Source organism: Trachypithecus francoisi, unplaced genomic scaffold, assembly GCF_009764315.1.
Source record: "Trachypithecus francoisi isolate TF-2019V2 unplaced genomic scaffold, Tfra_2.0 Lachesis_group4, whole genome shotgun sequence".
NCBI classification, from domain to species: Eukaryota; Metazoa; Chordata; class Mammalia; order Primates; family Cercopithecidae; genus Trachypithecus; species Trachypithecus francoisi.
In genome coordinates this window covers 101767590-101787415 of record NW_022681469.1, presented here as the reverse complement: position 1 = coordinate 101787415, position 19826 = coordinate 101767590, and the positions used below count along the sequence as shown (strand labels likewise).

The window sequence follows — 19826 nt, the reverse complement described above, 5'->3', positions numbered from 1 at the left end:
TTAGAAAAATTGAGTGGTAATGCTTGTGTGTTTTTTAGTTTTTTAATTTTTTTAAAGACAGGACTTTACTATTTTGCCCAGGCTGGTTTTAAACCCGTAGGCTCTAGGGATCCTCCTGCCTCAGCCTGCTGAGTAGCTGGAACTACAGGTGTACACCACTCTGCCTTGCTTTTTTTAAGCAGCATTTCAGAAGTAGTGGGACATGCTTAGAGGGGCTCCCAGCTACTCATAAGTTGTGTTAATTATCTCTAAGATTTCTTTGTTTTTCTTTTCTCTCTCTTTTTTTTTTTTTTCGAGGAAGAGTCTCACTCTGTTGCCTAGGCTGGAGTGCAGTAGCACAATCTTGGCTCACTGCAGCCTTGACCCCAAGCTCAAGCCCTCCTCCCAGCTCAGATTCCCAAGTAGCTGGGATACAGGTTTGTGCCACTACGCCCAGCTAATTTTTGTGTTTTTTATGGAGACAGGGTTTCGCCATGATGCCCAGGTTGGTCTCGAACCCCTGAGCTCAAGTGATCTGCCCTCCTCAGCCTCTACAGGCTGAGCCACTGTGCCCAGCCTTGATTATTCTTTACTTGCTAGCTTAATGCCTGACTTACTGTAATAGCTCTAATTAATAAATTCAAATAAGCCAAGATGGTGGCCCTACCTTTCATGATTTGCTTATGTGTAGCACTGTTTTTTTGTGGTGGGGATAATCTTGATGAGTAAAAAGCTCTTTCTTTTTTTTTTTTTTTGAGACGGAGTCTGGCGCTGTCACCCAGGCTGGAGTGCTGTGGCCAGATCTCAGCTCACTGCAAGCTCCGCCTCCCGGGTTCACGCCATTCTCCTGCCTCAGCCTCCCGAGTAGCTGGGACTACAGGCGCCGCCACCTCGCCCGGCTAGTTTTTTGTAGTTTTTAGTAGAGACGGGGTTTCACCGTGTTAGTCAGGATGGTCTCGATCTCCTGACCTCGTGATCCGCCCGTCTCGGCCTCCCAAAGTGCTAGGATTACAGGCTTGAGCCACCGCGCCCGGCCTGTAAAAAGCTCTTTCAAAAGGTCAGTAATACTCTAAAGTAGTGAGTGGTTCTCAATCTCAGCTGCACATTGCAATCACCTGGAGAGCTTTAAAAGCTAGGATGAGTAGGTCTTCCCCCATCCCAAAAGGTTCTGATTTAATGATCTAGACATGGGAGGTGGGAATGTTTTAAAAGCTCCCCAGGTGATTTTCTACATAGTCAAGATTCACAACCCCTGCTCTAAAACAATGATTTTTAATCAGAATTACCTGGAGACTTTTTTTTTTTTTTTTTTTTTTTTTTAAATATCTGTACCTAGCCTTTCCTCCTAGTGACTGAATTAGAATCTCTGGGATTTGAGCCTGGACAATTAAAAGTTTTAAAAGCTTCCTCGGGTGAATAATTAGTAAATCTTTTTCTAACTTGTTATGATGGAAATTTCAAACATGCAGATAAATTGAAAACATAGCACACTGAGTACCTGTGTACCCATCAGCTAGACTCATAGACTGTGTGTCTATTTTTCCCCTGACCCACTTAAATGTAAACTACAGGTGTAAATTCCAGGATACCCAAAGTAGGTTAACTACCATGAAATAACCCTCTAAGCACAGCCTGGAACCTGGAACATCTGTGTTATATCATGAATAACTGAATCTAAAGCTAAAGATATTATGTCAGATAATAGCATACACCTTAAATGTGTACAATTTTTGTCAATTATACCTCAATGAAGCTGAGAAAATAAAGATAAAAGAGGCTGGGCCCAGTGGCTCACACCTGTAATCCCAGCACTTTGGGAGGCCAAGGCGGGTGGATCACGAAGTCAGGAGATCAAGACCATCCTGGCTAACATGGTGAAACCCCATTTCTACTAAGAATACAAAAAAATTAGCCGGGCATGGCGGCGCACACCTGTAGTCCCAGCTACTCGGGAGGCTGAGGCAGAAGAATTGTTTGAACCCAGGAGGGCGGAGGCTGCAGTGAGCCGAGATGGCGCCACTGCAGCCTGTTGGCAGAGCGAGACTCGGTCTCAAAAAAGTAATAAATAATAAATTTAAAAAAAAAAAGATAAACCTGAGAGTAAGAGTTCGCCTGACAGCTTTGAGCAGTTGATGTTTTCATATACTATTATAATCGAACCCAGGTTTGGCTGCACGCCGCTCAAAAGACAGGAGAGAAGAGAGTTGCTGGGAGGAAAAGCAGATTTATTTGGAAAGCCAGCTAGATGGTGAGCTAGCATTCTAAAGTAGCATTGTAAATTTTTCAGTCTGTCTGGAGGATTTTTATGGGAGAGGGATCTGGGGAAGAAGAGGAAGTTGGTGTCAAGAGGTGACACACAGACATCTGGGTACCAGCGAGGGTCCAAGGAGGTTGGATACTTCTTTATCATTGGTCAGGCCACAATGCTCGTGTAAATCTTTAACAAAACATAATTAGTTGTTTACATACCTTTTAAATCCCAGAGCTGGTTTTAAAACATGCATGATTGCCATTTTTGCATATTATCTTGGTACTCTAAAATTATCCTTTTATATGTGCAGAAACAGGGAAACGCTGCCTAAAAAATGGAGTTAGTTATGTTCTTTTGCTATTTCACTGTTACACTATTACCTTTACGTACTTACATGTGAGATGAATTGAGCTGCTGCCTGTTCTTGGAAATTTGCTCTTTTTAATACCTTTTATTACCCATATGTCATGTAAGCACTAGTAAAATTATTTCTCCCAAGTGGGTCTTATCCCTCAGTGCTGTTTTAACAGCCCTTGTGCTCTGCATAGCCTTTAAATACGGCCTGTCTCCCCACTCCCTGGTTCTGACCCACTCAGGAGTACATTAGGGTTGCTCATTTTTCCAGTGATTGCTATCCTTCTCAATAGATAATAGGCAATAGAAGCCGACAGATAAACCAGTTATTGGAGGGACCTTGAGCCTGGAAGAAAGACTTTACTCCTTTTTAATGAAGATGAGACAGTGGATGAATCCAATCAGGAGGAAGGATTCTACTCCACAGCTAATTTAAAGCCTGTTCATCAGTCATCAGTTGAAAACATGGGGGCCCCTTGGTCCTCAGGACAGATCCAAGAAGGTGTCAGGCAGTACACTAGAGGAGGAAGTCTTTCTTACTTCCCTTGCAGCCTTGCCTGAGGTTAATCAAATCAAGATTTGCTCTCTACTAGTAGAGGACTGTAGAAATCTCACATAGTCATCCTCACAATCACTGAGAAATAAGTTATGTGCTTGTGTTTGGTGCTGGGTGCCAATACAAGTTTCCAGGCAACATGGCACAACTAACTTAACAAAATTACTGACAGTTCTTCCATCTCTGGAGAACAAGCTGTCTGTTTTTGTCATCTCTTTTTTCTTTTTCTTTTTAGACGGAGTCTCACTCTGTCGCCCAGGCTGTAGTGCAGTGGCACGATTTCAGCTCACTGCAACCTCTGTCTCCCAGGTTCAAGCAATTCTCCTGCCTTGGCTTTCCAAGTAGCTGGGACTACAGGCTTGTGCCACCACACCTGGTTGATTTCTGTGTTTTTAGTAGAAATGGGGTTTCACCATGTTGGCCAGGCTGGTCTCGAACTCCTGGCCTCAGGTGACCCACTCACCTTAGCCTCCCAAAATGCTGAGATTACAGGCATGAGCCATTGCTCCTGGCCTTTTGTTGTCTCTTAAACTAGCCCCTTCTGACCGGAAACAATGGTCTCTGAAAGGACTGTCCATTTATAACCAGAATCAACAGTGATTGATTTGCATTGAATGGTTGATTTGGGCCTGGTGACTTATACATAAAGTATTCTTCATCAGATTATAAATTCCTTAAGATTCGGGATTGTCACTTCACTATTATATTCCCAGTGCCTCCCACAGATTCTGGCACATAGGGCCAAACTGACAGTTATTTGTTCAGTATTTCCTGAGAGTCTTAATAACTTTTTAAATGTAACTGAATGTAAGAAATTTCTTACATATAATTGCTATTTTTATATTGAAAAAATTTTTTTGAAATATTTTGCTATGAAATATTCTGATAAATTGCTCTTTGTTTATAATAGGCACTGAAAGTAAGGCAAGCAGATATCACCAGAGAGACTGTTCAGAAAAGTGTCTGTGTTCTAAGCAAGCTGGTAAGAGACCAAGTAACTCGTTCATTATGTTAAACCTTCATGGCAGATTTTTCTTTAAGGATAAGGTACTATTAGAATAAGAAGAGATTTAAGTGACATATTAAAATTATTTATGCCCTAGCATCTCCTCATTCTCTTTCCCTTCCAGCAGTTTTCATTTGCACCTCTACCCAAGACTCGGTAAGAGAAAGATCTTATAGCTATTGGAAAGTAAGTTGACACGTAAACAAAATGAGGTAGCTGATATATTTCATTTATTCATTTTGGTTTTATCCAAAATCTTTTTTTTTTTTTTTTTTGAGACAGTCTCTCACTCTGTTGCCCAGGCTGCAGTGCAGTGGCATGACCTTGGCTTACTGCAACCTCTGCCTCCCAGGCTCAAGCAATCCTCCCACCTCAGCCTCCTGAGTGGCTGGGACCACAGGCATGCACTACCATGCCTGGCTAATATTTTTATATTTTTGGTAGAAACGAGGTTTTACCGTTTTGCCTAGGCTGGTCTCAAACTCCTGAGCTCAAGCAACCCACCTGCCCCAGCCTTCCAAAGTGCTGGGATTGCAGGCGTGAGCCATCGTGCCCAGCCAAAATCTTATTTTATCCAAAATAAAATTTTGAGGATGAGAATATTTCTTCCAAGAAGTAATTTTACATATAAGGCAACAATAGTCTCCTAGGAAAGGAATGGCTGTGGCCAGGCGTGGTGGCTCACACCTATAATACCAGCACTTTGGGAGGCCAAGGTGGGCGGATCATGAGGTCAGGAGTTCGAGACCAGCCTGACCAACATGCTGAAACCCTGTCTCTATTAAAAATACAAAAAAAAAAATTAGCCAGTCATGATGGCATGCCCCTGTAATCCCAGCTATTCAGGAGGCTGATGCAGGAGAATCACTTGAACCCAGGAGGCGGAGGTTGCAGTGAGCAGAGATCAGCCACTGCACTCCAGCCTGGGTGACAGAGGGAAACTCCGTCTCAAAAAAACAAGAGAAAAGAAAAGGAATGGCTGTTATAAAGACCCCAATGTGAGAAAATTGATCGATTATTCATCTGATTCCTGTACACAGCTTTGAGAAGAGTAGCCTAAAAAAATATACATGAGTGAATAGCTTTTTTATACTGGACCAGATGACCGAAGAATAAGAGTACCAGATATTAAAGGAAGTGCAACATGTTAAGAGACTTCCTGAGTAATCATTCTTCAAAGGACGATTACAATAATAAAAGATGCCATTTATTGAGTGCCTATACCTCAGAGAAAAAATGTGTAATTCTCACAGACGTGTAACTACTAAGTGATAAAATTGGAGCAAAAAAATCAAGTTTTATCTGTCTCTAAAGCAGACACAAGAGATGGGAAGAGGGTAGCTTACTCAGAAAGGTCTGGTTGTGGTTTTTCTGGTCTATGTATTGAAGTCTATGTATAAAAATAAAATGATTTTATACTTTGATGGGAATCATGATATATTAACAGGGATACTGGAAAAGAGACTCAGTATTACTTGTTTTTAATTAATTAGAGTATATATACATCATTGGTCATTGCATCCTGAAATGGACATAGAAATGAGAAAACATCTAGAAAAGAACATTACAAATAAAAAGATGAAAATGGTAGAAGATCCTAAATAGAGAAATAAGGATTAAGGGATAACTTTGCTCAAATGTATAAAACAATATTATGATAAAGGACACAAACTAGTTGTTTGTCTCCTGCCACAGCCTCCTGAGTAGCTGGGACCACAGGTGCATGCCACCACTCCCAGAGGAGTGAGCCTCCACAGAGGACAAAAAAGGGAAATGAACTTAAATGTAATCATGAATGTTCAAATAGATTTAAAAACAGACTGTTATAAGGATGAATAAATGTCACTACACGCCAGCAAAACAGTGTGCAGAATTACAATATGTTTTAAATCATATAATAGTAATAGCTAATGTTTGGATGCTTTCTGTGTGTCAGATACTTCTTACCAAGTGCTTTTACCTGTTATTTAATCCTTAAAACAGTCAAGTAAGAGGTACTGTTTTCATATGCCCATGTTCACATCAGCAAGCAGAGGTGGAGAGGTTAGATTCCCCAGAGCTGAGTGATGGAGCCAGGCCCAGCAAGTCTGAGCCCACACTCTTAAACACTGTACTGTGTTTCAGGTACTTTTCACTTGCAGCCAAAGAACAGATGACTTCACGGCTTTCAACTGTGAATAATACGCACTAAAGTTGATAGTTACTAACTTTTTTCTCCCTATTCTCTTCAAATTAAAAAGTTGTGGGGTTCTGTTTGTTTTACTATTATCAACCAATTTTACTGTTATCAACCAATTATTATCAATCAATGGTAATTTCTCTGTTTTTCTTTAAGCCTTTGTATGGTTTACTTCAAGCAAAACTTCAACTCATTACACATGCATATTTTGAAGAGAAGGATTTTTCCCAAATTTCCATTCTAAAGGTAACTTTATACCCCTCTATAGTGTTTGGCTGAAGATATACTCATGAATCAAGTAAATATTGTCAGTAATACTGTGAAGGATAATTATTACCTTAAGAAAGACATTCTAATGTGAAAACACATTTGCATCAAAACATTGAAAGACTAGGAATCTGCCCAAATACTAAATTTAACCAAACTTTTTTTTTTTTGGGAAATAATGACTACAAATAACTACAACTAACAGTAATGTTTCTCTTAGTGGATCATAGCCCTTTTGCTGTGGCATGGCTTCTATAAATTTGCTTATCTTACTAATAAACTGCACAGTATTTTTACATATCAGGTTTCTGGCTCCTAGCTCCCAATACATAGACCAGAAAAACCACATGATTATTTTATCGAAAATGGATAGGATGTTTTCCTCAATGCCACCATTCATGTAAAGAATATGGATCTCTCATGGATTCTGATGGGAATAGGACAGCTAGGGACTTAGCAAGGGGCAGAGGGAATTTGTACTAGGAATTCATACCACTGTGTGAATGAGACATGCTCTGAAATGTAGAGGGAGAAAGGAATACCCTGAGTAGCTTTTCATACTCACTGCCCACATCTCTTTTGATACTGCTCATATCCAGAAGAGAAGAAATGAGAACTGGCAAGGTTGCAGAGAAGCTTGTTTTTAAATTTAGCGCCTAGCAGAACAAACTATCTCAATTAAGAAACCAACTTTTTTTCTGATCAGTATATTTCTAATTCAGATCTAAAATGATAGTAAAATGTGTTAAATTCAATCTATATTTTATAGGAACTTTATGAACATATGAATAGTTCCTTGGGAGGGGCTTCATTAGAAGGATCCCAAGTATATCTTGGTAAGTTAACTGACTTACAAGTTAAAAGAGATTCCTTCATTTCTATTTGTTTAGCAAAGTGAGTTGCATGTAAAACTTTCATTCGAATTACATCTCTATATGGGATCTAAATTCTTCAACATTTGATGCTGTTTCTTCCTTAAATATCTTCTTAGCCAGTGTTTATGCTGAGAAGAGTATTAGAACATATCAGATTTACAACTATTAATGTACAAGGTAAATCAAGGTAAATTTCTGCCTTTTTTTTTTTTTTTGAGACAAACTACCTCAATTATCAATGAAAATGGATAGCATTTTCTCACCCAGGCTGGAGTGCAGTGGTGTGATCATGGCTTACTGCAGCCTTGACCTCCTGGGCTCAAACAGTTCTCCTGCCACAGCCTCCTGAGTAGCTGGGACCACAGGTGCATGCCACCACTGCCAGCTAGTTGTTTTTTTTGTTTGTTTTGGTTTTTTTTTTTTTTTTTTTGTAGAGACAAGGTGTCCCTATGGTGCCCAGGCTGGAATTTCTACCTTTTAGGATAGTAATGGAAGTTTTTTATTGTCTTGTCTTTTCCTTGCATTAACGCTGACCAGCTTAATTCCCTGTCGTAACAGATGAAGCAAAAAGATGCTCAGCTCTTTCCTGTTCTAAGATTCTTCAGGTTAGGGATTTGTGTTTAATTTATACTATCTTGACAACCCAGAATATCCATTGGTAGCCAAGGTATTCAAGGGGCAACTCAATAAATATCCATTTTGTGATTAAAACTTTTTAATCACATAGTGGTTTATGCTCACTCAATTCCAATTTCAGCATGCAGTTGCCAATTGCAGTTTACGATTGCAATCCTCTGTGTAATGTAAACTATTACTCTGCATAATATGAAGTCCTATTCTGAGAACATATTTTCTCTTTTTTTTTTTTTTTTTTTTTTTTGAGACGGAGTCTCGCTCTGTCGCCCGGGCTGGAGTGCAGTGGCCGGATCTCAGCTCACTGCAAGCTCCGCCTCCCGAGTTCCCGCCATTCTCCTGCCTCAGCCTCCGGAGTAGCTGGGACTACAGGCGTCCGCCACCTCGCCCGGCTAGTTTTTTGTATTTTTTTTTTTTTTTTTTTAGTAGAGACGGGGTTTCACCGTATTAGCCAGGATGGTCTCGATCTCCTGACCTCGTGATCCGCCCGTCTCGGCCTCCCAAAGTGCTGGGATTACAGGCTTGAGCCACCGCGCCCGGCCTATTTTCTCTAAATTATTTTCTCTTGTACTGTGTTGTTTCAGGCAGATGATAGAAAAGACTGTGTTTCAGAAATAACAGCATATGAAGTGCCATGACCAAAACCCTTGTTTAATCATTGATTGCCTCTATAATATAAGCTATATCATTTCTAAACTTGTATAGTTTATGTTTGTAGAATGGGGAAATGTGTTAGAGCTGCACTGTCCAAAACAGTAGCTACTAGCCACCTATAGCTGTCTATATTTAGATTAAAATTAATAAAATTTTAGTAAAACTTAAGTCAGTTTGTCTCAGTCACTCATGCCACATTTCAATTGCTCAGTAGCTGCATGTGGTTACTGTATTGGACAAGACAGGTTTAAAATATTTTCATCCTTGCAGAAAGTTGTACTGAACAGCACTGTACATGAGTATATGTGTACCTAATCAAACATTACATAAATATTTGAATATTTGCATGTTCCGGCTTTTTTTTTTAACCTTTCTTTCCGTTAAGGGGAAAATAACCTTTCTTCAGTAAAAACATTACATTGTAGTCACAGTTTAGCTTTTTTGTTAACATTGTAGGTCTGTCACCTCGAGATCTTGTCCTTCATTTTCGACACAAGGTATGGTACCTTATTTAAATAAATTTATGATGTACAGTACTAAAATGGCCAACACTGTTCTTAGTGTGCACATTTAACTGCCAAATTCAGTGTGCTAAATTGAATGCAGATTGTGGCATACCATGCTTTAGTTCTTCTAAGATGTGCTTGGCCTTATAACTATACAAAATTAAAAGTATTGGTAGTCCTTGTGTTATAGAAATTTAAAAGAGCACAAATACTGTTTACTTCTTTGCAGGATAGGGTAATTTTTTCTATTGTTTTTGCAATTTCATTTATCATGAGATTAGAATGGAAAGAAACATGGTTTGATCTTGCAGAATATTTTATATGTTGCCCTGAGAATGGAGCATTTTTCAGTAAAACATATACATCCCTATACCTTCTGATGTTTATTATTAAAGCAGATGTTGACAAGGATATAAACACAGATTATTCATTTAACAAACATTTACTGAGCACCTGCTTTGTGAACACTCTGGACATCCAGAAGTAAATTATTTATTTAAAGAGTAGGGTCCCCTTTAAAGAGCTTATAGATACTTCAATCAAAGATGGTACCACTCCTTCAAGAAAAAATCATTTCAGTTAGAGATTTAAGTGATTCTCACATTTAAGAGTACACAGGTAATGTTTCACTTCTCAGTATAAGTTCATAATTTTTCATGTACTTTTTAAAGTGCTGTATTTAGTATTAATGATTATGGTTATGTTTTAGGAGGGGAAAAGATGAACTATAGACTTGAGTTTCTCATTTCAATACAACATTTTTTTTTTCCTTTTGCAGGTCTTAATCCTATTTAAGCTAATTCTTCTTGAAAAAAAGGTATGATCCTAAGGGATGAAAGGAAAGATGCAGTATTTAACTTTTATTGACTTTTTTTTTACATTATTTCATAAAATTGAAACTAATGATAAAGTATTAAGATACTTTTTGCCTATCATTGTGGTGAGCTGGAGCACATTTTCTTGTTCTCTGCCATAGAAATATAAATTCATACAGCTTTTCTGGAGGTCATAGAAAACTCAATTTTAAACTGACTTTAAATGAAAAGGATGTGTTGTTGGCTCACTTTAGATTTCAGGGTTGTGTGACTCAGTGGCTCCATAGTGTAATTAAGTGCCTAGGTTTTTTTCCATCTCTTTGCTCTACAGTACACAGTGCTAGCTTGTTCCAGAGCCTAGTTTCCCTGGTAGTATAGGGAACTGCCGACAGTAATTGGGTTATTTGCTTCCTCAGTCATAACTGCCGGCAGAAATAATACCTCCTCCTAAACAATCTAATAAGAATTTTTGACTGGGCACAGTGGCTCACACCTGTAATCCTAGCACTTTGGGAGGCTGAAGCAGGAGGATCACTTGTGCTCAGGAGTTTGAGACCAGCCTGGTATACATGGTGAAAGAAACTCCATCTCTACAAAATATACAAAACTTAGCTGGGTGTGGTGGCATGTGCCTGTAGTCCCAGCAACTTGGGAGGCTGAGGTAGGAGGATGGCTTGGGCCTGGGAGGTGGAGATTACAGGGAGCTGAGATCGTGCCACTGCACTCCAGCCTGGGAATAGAGCCACTGTCTCAAAAAATAACAATTAAAAAAATAATAATTCTTTCCTTCAATTTGTTTGGGCCTATTACAGGCCACATATGTGGCTACTCCTGTGGCCAAATACATGCTTGCCCTGGTTGGCTTAAACTTGGGTTCCTGACCACTCCCTAATACAAAGGGATGGGTTTGCCATGATTGGCTTAGTCCCAAGGCCAAATCTGACCTACTACCTATTGTTATACATAAAATTTTATTGGAAATCAGACCCATTTATTTACTTGCTGTTTATGGCTGCTTTCACACTGTGGTGGCAGAGTTGAGTAGTTGTGACAGACCATATGGCCCACCAAGCAAAAACATATATCTGACCTTTTATGGAAAAAGTTCACCAGCCTTTGGTTTAGACTAATCAGGAGCCATCTTTGGATCTGGGCCAGTTTTATATACCATATTACTGTGCCTAGTGGAGTAAGGGTGGAAAGAATATTGGGGAGTCACCATGCACAATATCCACTTTAGTTCACTACCTTAAAAATATTCCTTTGACCCAGTAATTCTCCTTTTAGAGATCTATTTTCCAAAATTAATCTGAACTGGACACAAAGCTCTAAGAGTGTCTGTCACAGAATAATAAATTATAAGTGAATAACTATTAGTTTATCTTGCATGTTGTATATAATTTCAGACAATAAAAAAGATACTAAGATGTTTTTATTGTTTTAAAGATTTTCATGGCATGTTAAGTGAGAAAAGTTTGTCTACAACATACCAAGCCCATGATCCCAATTTTATAAATGAATATATATTAATTGAAAAGGGACTGGAAGTAAAGGTATCAGCCTAGTTTGGTGAGAACATAGGTTATTTTTTTAAAGGAAATTTTTTTCTGTATCCTATTTTTCTGTAAGAAATATATATTCCTTCAGGCTGGGCATGGTGGCTCATGCCTGTTATCTCAGCACTTTGGGAGACTAAGGTGGGCAGATCACTTGAGGTCAGGAGTTTGAGAATAGCCTGGCCAACATGGTGAAAACCCATCTCTGCTAAAAATACAAAAATTAGCCAGGCATGGTGGCAGGTGCCTATAGTCCCAGCTACTCGGGAGGCTAAGGCAGGAGAATTGCTTGAACCCAGGAGGCAGAGGTTGTAGTGAGCCAAGATTGCACCACTGCACTCTAGCCTGGGTGACAGAGCAAGACTCCATTTCAAAATAAATAAATGAATGAATGAATGAGTATTCCTTCAAACAGAAAAAAAAGACAGTTTTTTTTAAAAAAAAGAACCCAACATACTAGTGTGGTGTTTCAAAAATTTTTATTTAATTTCTAAAATTGTGACAAAATACACATGACATACAATTTATCATTGTAACCATTTTAAGGTATACAATTCAGTGGTATTAAGTACATTCATGTTATGCAGCCATCATCACCATCCAGCCACAGAACACTTTGAATTCCTTTTTATTTTTTGAGACAGGGTATAGCTCTGTTGCCCGGGCTAGAGTGCAGTGGTGCAATCATGGCTTACTGCAACCTCTAACTCCCAGGCTCAAGCAATTCTTCCACCTCAGCTTCCTGAGTAGCTGGGACCACAGTGCTGGGATTACCAGCATGAGCCACCACACCCAGTCTATATCCCTTTATAAATGTTCATTTTTTCCCCTGAATCATAATACCTTGAAAGTAATTTGTAGACATGTGGTACTTCACTCCTAAATAAATACTTAAGGATATATTTCTTAAGAAAAAGAAAATATTCCTATATAACCGAAATATCATTTTCACATTCAGGAAATTTAACATTGAGATAATAAGAGAAATCTGACATACAGTCCATTTTCAAATTTCCCCAGATGTGATAATGTCCTTTGTAGCTGATGTTTTCTTTTTTTATTATTATTTAATTTTTTGTTTTAAAGAATAGAGATAGGGTCTCACTCTGTTGCCCAGGCTGGTCTTGAACTCCCGGCCTCAAGTGATCCTCCTGCCTCAATCTCCCAAAATGCTGGGATTACAGGTGTGAGCCACCACACCTGACCTAATTGTTGCTTTCAATCTGGGATCCAGTCAAGGATCATCTATGGCATTGCTAGCTCTCTTTTTATTTCAAAAAGTTCTTCCACCTCTCTTTTTTTGTGTGTTCTTTTCTTTCTATATTTTGTGATACTGGCATTTTAAAAATAATCCAGATTAGTGTTCTAGGGTGAGATTTGTTTGTTTTCTTGTGGCTAGTTTCAGATTAAACCTTTTTAGTGAGAATCCTACACAGGTAGTGGTGTGTCTCTGTCAGGACGTAATATCAGGAGGCCCATAACTATTTGTAGTAGTAGTATTGGTGACGTGAAGTTTGATCATTTGGTTGAGGTGGTGGTTGTCACCTTAATAGGTAATCTGTAGAATGATAAATTTCAGACATTGTGACTATCCTGTTGTTTCACAGTAGTTTTGGCATCTGTTGGTAATTTGTACCTAAATCATGGTGGATGCTAAATGGTGATTTTTCTATTAGTACTTCTATGTTTATTAGCTGTTACTTTTTTTTTTTTTTTTTTGAGACAGAATCTCACTCTGTCACCCAGGCTGGAGTGCAGTGGTGCGATCTTGGCTCACTGTAACCTCCACCTCCTGCGTTCAAGCAATTCTCCTGCCTCAGCCTTCTGAGTAGCTGAGATTACAGGTGCGCACCACCATGCCTGGCTAATTTTTGTATTTTTAGTAGAGGCAGGGTTTCAGCATGTTGGTCAGGCCGGTCTCAATCTCCTGACCTCGTCATCTGCCCACCTTGGCCTCCCAAAGTGCTGGGATTACAGGTGTGAGCCAGCTGCCACGCCTGGCAGCTGTTATTTTTTTATTTTTTATTTTTTATTTTTATTTTTATGAGACAGAGTCTTGCTGTCTAGCCAGGCTGGAGTGCAGTGGCGTGATCTCGGCTCACTGCAACTCTGCCTCCTGGGTTTAAGTGATTGTCCTGCCTCAGCCTCCCAAGTAGCTGGGACCACAGGCGTGCACCACCATCCCCGGCTAAGTTTTTGTATTTTAATATAGATGGGGTTTCACCCTGTTGGCCAGGATGGTCTCGATCTCCTGACCTTGTGAGCCACTCACCCCAGCCTCCCAAAGTGCTGGGATTACAGGCATGAGCCACTGCACCCGGCCAGCTGTTACTCTTATATAAAGAATTTTTCCTTCTTTTTTATTTGTTATCATTATGATGGCTTCATGGGTTTTCTAATTTGATTTTGATTGACCCCATTCCAGGTTCTTTTTTATATTTCTCCAGTGAATAAATTGGTGGGTGCACTGATGACTGTGTTATCCCTTTTTCCAGGTAAGAAAACAGCAGTATCTACTCTTTCTTTTGTTTAACTTGTACTGGAACCTAAACTTTTAGAAATAACATTTCAAAGATAAATTCATTAGGGTTATCCTTTCTATTTTAATATGACATTTGCTTTTTGGAAATAGGTTTCTCTCTTTTGTCTGGGTTTCTTTCTGTTCTTTTTGTTTTTAATTAAAATGTGTAAAAGCATAGCTTATTAAATTTTATAGGAGAGTCTACTAATAAAATATATAGCTCTTAGGTTCTTCCATATTATTATAAGCCAAGCTGTTCTTTAATATTGCATATTTTAGGCATGATTGAACATGGTCTCAGTGACTGTTCTCAGTATAGACCCCGGAAGAGTATGTCTGAAGATGGTGGACTTCAGGAAAGTAACCCATGTGCAGATGATTTTAATTCTGCATCCACTTCTGACGTTTCACATACCAACTTGGGAACTGTCAGGAAAGTCATGGCAGGAAACCATGGAGAAGATGCTGCCATGAAGGCTGAAGAGTCTTTGTTCCAAGTGGAAGACAGCAGCAAAGGGCAGGAACCCAATGATAACAATCAATATTTGAAACCTCCATCTCGCCCATCTCCAGATTCTTCAGAAAGTGACTGGGAAACTTTGGATCCTAGTGTCTTAGAGGACCCCAACTTGAAAGAAAGGGAACAGCTGGGATCAGACCAGACAAATTTGTTTCCAAAGGACTCTGTCCCCTCAGAGAGTCTTCCAATTACTGTACAACCTCAAGCTAATACGGGACAGGTAGTCCTGATACCAGGGCTCATTTCGGGTTTGGAAGAGGATCAGTATGGCATGCCCCTGGCCATCTTCACAAAGGTAAAGTGCAATATTTTTTATCAAATTCCTTAAAGAATTTGAAAAATCCTTTTAGAGTTTAACTTTTGAACTTTTGGTATTCAACGCATTTTCAGATAGAAAATTTTCCTTGAAAACTGTAAAATATATACCAGATATATAGTACTGTGGCATCTGTGACCATAGTATAAGTCTGTAAGGAAGTATATAGGGGATTTTGATTGGTAAATGTTTTGAAACTTAGTAGATATGAGTCATATTCACAATCACTCTCTTGCGTCTATTTTTAATTATTCAGGTTTCTCCTTAATAAAAGAATTAAGGAAGTCCAGACAGCCTTGATTGCGCTCAATAAATACAGGCACACCTCGGAGATACTATGGTTCAGTTACAGAACAGTGTGATAAAACGAGTCTCAGGAATTTTTTTGTTTCCAAAACTTTGAGAGGCTGAGGCAGGAGGATCACTTGAGGCCAGGAGTTTGATTACACAGACGTGGTAACTCACACCTCTGGTCCCAGCTACTTGGGAGGCTGAGGTTAGCAGGCTCTGTTGAGCCCTGGAGGTTGAGGCTAAAGTGAGCTGTGATTACACCACTGCACTCCAGACTGGGCGACAGAGGGAGACTCTATTATTTTTTAAATAGTAAATGTTTATTATTTAAAATTTAGTAATTATTTTAAAAACACAACAAAGTGAATAAAACTTAATAATTATGTTAAAAGCACAATAAAGTGAAGTACAATTATTAAATAATTAATTTTTAATTTATTTAAATGTAAATGAATAAAAATCCTTAAATATAAATGAGTAAAAATCCTTTGTTGTCATTTCAACAACATTCACCACATCTTCTTCACTAGCAGCAGACTCCATCACAAGAAACCACTCTCCTTATCCCTAAGAAGCAGCTCCTCATCTGTTCAAGTTTTATCAGCAGATTGCAGCAATTCAGTCATATTTTCAGATTCCACTTCTAATTCTAATTTTCTTGCTGTTTCCACCAAATCTCCCCCAAGGTCTTGAACCCCTCAAAGTTACTCATGAGAGTGGTATCAACTTCTTCCAAACTCCTGTTAATGATATTTTGACCTCTTCCTGTGAATCACAAATGTTCTTAATGGCATCTAGAGTAACGAATCTTTTCCAGAAGACTTTCAATTTACTTTGCCCAGATCCATCAAAGGAATCACTATCCATGGCAGCTATAGTCTTATGAAATGTGTTTCTTAAATAATAAGATTTGAAAATTAAAATGACTCCTTGATCCATGGGCTCCAAAATGAATGTTGTGTTCATAAGCAAGAAGAAAACATTAATCTCCTTGTACATCTTCATTAGAGCCCTTAGATGACTGGGTGCATTGTCAATGAGCAGTAATATTGTGAAAGGAATCTTTATTTTCTTCTGAGTAGTAAGTCTCAACAGTGGCCTTAAATATACAGTAAACCATGCCATAAGGAGGTGCTATCATCCAGGCTTTGTTGTTCCATTCTAGAGCACAGGCAGCAGATTTAGCATAACTCTGAAGGGCCCTAGGATTTGGGGAATGGTAAATGATCATTGGCTTCAACTTAAAGTCACCAGCTGCTTTAGCCCCCAGTAAGAGTCACCTTGTCCTTTGAACCTTTGAAACCAGGCATTGACTTCTTCCCTACCTACAAAAGTCCTAGATGGCATCCTCTTCCAGTAGCAAGCTGTTTTGTCTTTATTGAAAATCTGTTGTATTCAAAATCATCAATGACCTTAGCTAGATCTTCTGAATAACTTGCTATAGCTTCTCCATCAGCACTTGCTGCTTCACCTTGTACTTTTATGTTATAGAGATGGCTTCTTAAACATGGTGAGCTAACTGCTGGCTTCATACTTCTGCATCTTCTCACCTCTTTCAGCTTTCATATAATTGAAGAGAGTTAAGGCCTTGCTGTAGATTAGGCTTTGGCTTAAGGGAATGTTCTCTTTGGTTTGATCTTCTATCCAGACCACTCAATCAGACTTTCTGCATATCAGCAATAAGGCTGTTGTTTCACTTTCTTACCATTTGTGTGTTCACTGGTTAAAAAAAAAAAAAAAAACAAAAAAACACTTTTAGTAGCACTTTTAATTTCCTTCAAAAACTTTTCTTTTGCATCGACAACTTGGCTAACTGTTTGGTGCAAGAGGCATAGATTTCTGTCTCAGCTTTCAACATGCCTTCTTTACTACACTTAATCATTTCTAGCTTTTGATTTCAAATAAGATGTGAGACTTCTACTGAAACACGTAGAGGCCACTGTAGGGTTGTTAATTGGCCTAATTTAAATATTGCTGCATCTCAGGGGATAGGGAGGTCTGAGGAGAGGGGAAGAGACAGGAACGGCCAGTCAGTGAGTGGAGAAGTCAGAACACACACAGCATTTATTAAGTTTGCTGTCTATGTGGGCGTGGTTCATGTCACCTCAAAACAATGACAATAGTAACATCAAAGATCACGGATCACAAATCAGCATAAGAAACACAATAATGGCCGGGCGCGGTGGCTCAAGCCTGTAATCCCAGCACTTTGGGAGGCCGAGACGGGCGGATCACGAGGTCAGGAGATCGAGACCATCCTGGCTAACACGGTGAAACCCCGTCTCTACTAAAAATACAAAAAACTAGCCGGGCGAGGTGGCGGCGCCTGTAATCCCAGCTACTCGGGAGGCTGAGGCAGGAGAATGGCGTAAACCCGGGAGGCGGAGCTTGCAGTGAGCTGAGATCTGGCCACTGCACTCCAGCCTGGGTGACAGAGCGAGACTCCGTCTCAAAAAAAAAAAAAAAAAAAAGAAACACAATAATAAGGAAAACGTGTGAGATACTGTGAGAATTACCAAAATGTGACAGAGACAGGGAAGTGAGCACAGACTGTTGGAAAAATAGACGACGGTTGCAGGGTTACCATAAACCTTCAGTTTAGAAAAAGCACAATAAAGTAAAGTACAATAAAAAGAGTTGCCTATATATATCAAAATACTACAATTTTAAAAGAAAACTTAGATGTCTAACTTATATCACTTATAAGTGAGGTAAGTTATAACTAATAAATAAGTATACATATATATTTACTAAGTATACTTAATACATACACTTATTAAGTGTACTTATATTTGTAAACTTCATTTGAATATAACAGTGTTTTGGCTAATTGTTCTAACACTATTTTTTAATCTTTTTATAAAAACCAGAATGTATTTGAATTTTTTAATAACAAGCACAATATAGTAAATCAAGTTGAATCTTTAATTCAGTCTTCTCAGGATATCATTTCTTAATGTCAGTAATGCATTAAGATGAAGCAGTCAACTTCACTGGGTCAAAAGTTACACTGGACTGGACATAGTATCTCACACCTGTAATCCCAGCACTTTGGGAGGCCGAGGCAGGGAGGATTGCTTGAAACCAGAATCTAGAAACCAGCCTGTGCAACAAAGCAAGACTTCATCTCTACGAAAAAGTAAAATAAATGATCTGGACACGGTGGCATATGCCTATAGTCACAGCTACTTGGGAGGCTGAGGCAAGAGGATCTCTTGAACCCAGGACTTTGAGGCTTCTGTGAGCCATGACTGTGCCACTGCACTCCAGTCTGAGCTTTAGAGTTTAGAGTAAGACCCTGTCTCTATATAAAATAAATAAGTTACACTGATGCTGAGACATATTCTAGAAGCTACATTGTTTGGATTTTTTTTCATCCTTTGCAGAAAAACTTTTATTGCTATTTGTGAATTTTCAAAGTAGAACAGAAAAAAAATTGTTTTAATTTCTCATTCTACAAGTACAGTTATCCCTCATTATTCATGGGGGATTAGTTCCAGGAACTTCCCCATACCAAAATTCGAGAATGTTCAAGTCACTTACATAGAGTGGCATAGTGTTTGCATATGACCTGTGCACGTCCTCCCACATATTTTTTTTTTTTTTTTTTTTTTTGAGACAAAGTCTTGCTCTGTCCCCCAGGCTGGAGTGCAGTGGCATGATCTCGGCTCACTGCAACCTCCATCTCCCAGGTTCAAGCGATTCTCCTGTCTCAGCCTCCCAAGTGGCTGGGACTACAGGTGCCCATCACTATGCCCAGCTGATTTTTGTATTTTTAGTAGAGACAGGGTTTCACTATGTTGACCAGGCTGGTCTCAGACTCCTGATCTCAGGTGATCTGCCCACCTTGGCCTCCCAAAGTGCTGAAATTACAGGCGTGAGCCACTGTGCCCAGCCTCTCCCGTATCCTTTAAATCACCTCTAGATTATTTATAATACCTAATGCAATGTAAATGCTATGTGAATAGTTACCATGCTAGGGTTAATTTTGTATTATTATTTTTCTCAATATTTTTAATCCAAGGTCGGTTGAATCTGGTATGTGGAACCCATGGATGTGGAGAACCAACTGTATTTATTGCCCTTCCATGAGCCAGACACCATACTAGATTCTGAATTCTTGTCATCTGTGATCTTGCAGTCTACCATGAAAGGCAGATGTATCACCTTTTCAATTACTAGAACAAAGTATTCTGTTTTTCCCTGAATATTGTCTGGTATTTATGAAGTAAAACTTTATGTGGAAAAGAAAGATGGGTAATGTTGGCTTGAACAATGTATTTATTCCTCTCCTATATTATTTCATACATTATTTCTGGGTTTACCCAGCTTTGCAAAAATGTACTTGCCCAGAGTCATTGTTGGTGAATAGTTAATACAGAATGCCATCTTTGTTCATTTTGTAACTTGCTTGGGATTCTGAAATTATCTTAACTGATTTCATGATTAAACCAATGCAGTTTCTTAAAACTGGAATTCAAGAACTTGGGGAGAAAACTCAGGTTTCTCAGACTACTGGTAAAGCAAGTAGCCACAAATTGTGGGCT

At 39.0% G+C, this 19826-nt stretch overlaps 1 protein-coding gene across 3 annotated transcripts in view; it reads left to right on the top strand.

Annotated features, from left to right (window-relative positions):
- The window catches only part of AVL9 (AVL9 cell migration associated), a 103838-nt gene that overhangs the window by 59999 nt on the left and 24013 nt on the right, over positions 1-19826 (top strand). For 2 of the 3 annotated variants that reach the window (XM_033195104.1, XM_033195103.1), the window contains exons 4-10: positions 4051-4122; positions 6482-6571; positions 7362-7428; positions 9211-9251; positions 10039-10077; positions 14057-14126; positions 14432-14967. In XM_033195104.1, coding sequence (XP_033050995.1) covers positions 4051-4122; positions 6482-6571; positions 7362-7428; positions 9211-9251; positions 10039-10077; positions 14057-14126; positions 14432-14967 — 915 coding nt within the window. The remainder of the gene's footprint in view (positions 1-4050; positions 4123-6481; positions 6572-7361; positions 7429-9210; positions 9252-10038; positions 10078-14056; positions 14127-14431; positions 14968-19826) is intronic. The other variant, XM_033195105.1, reaches the window with a different exon arrangement.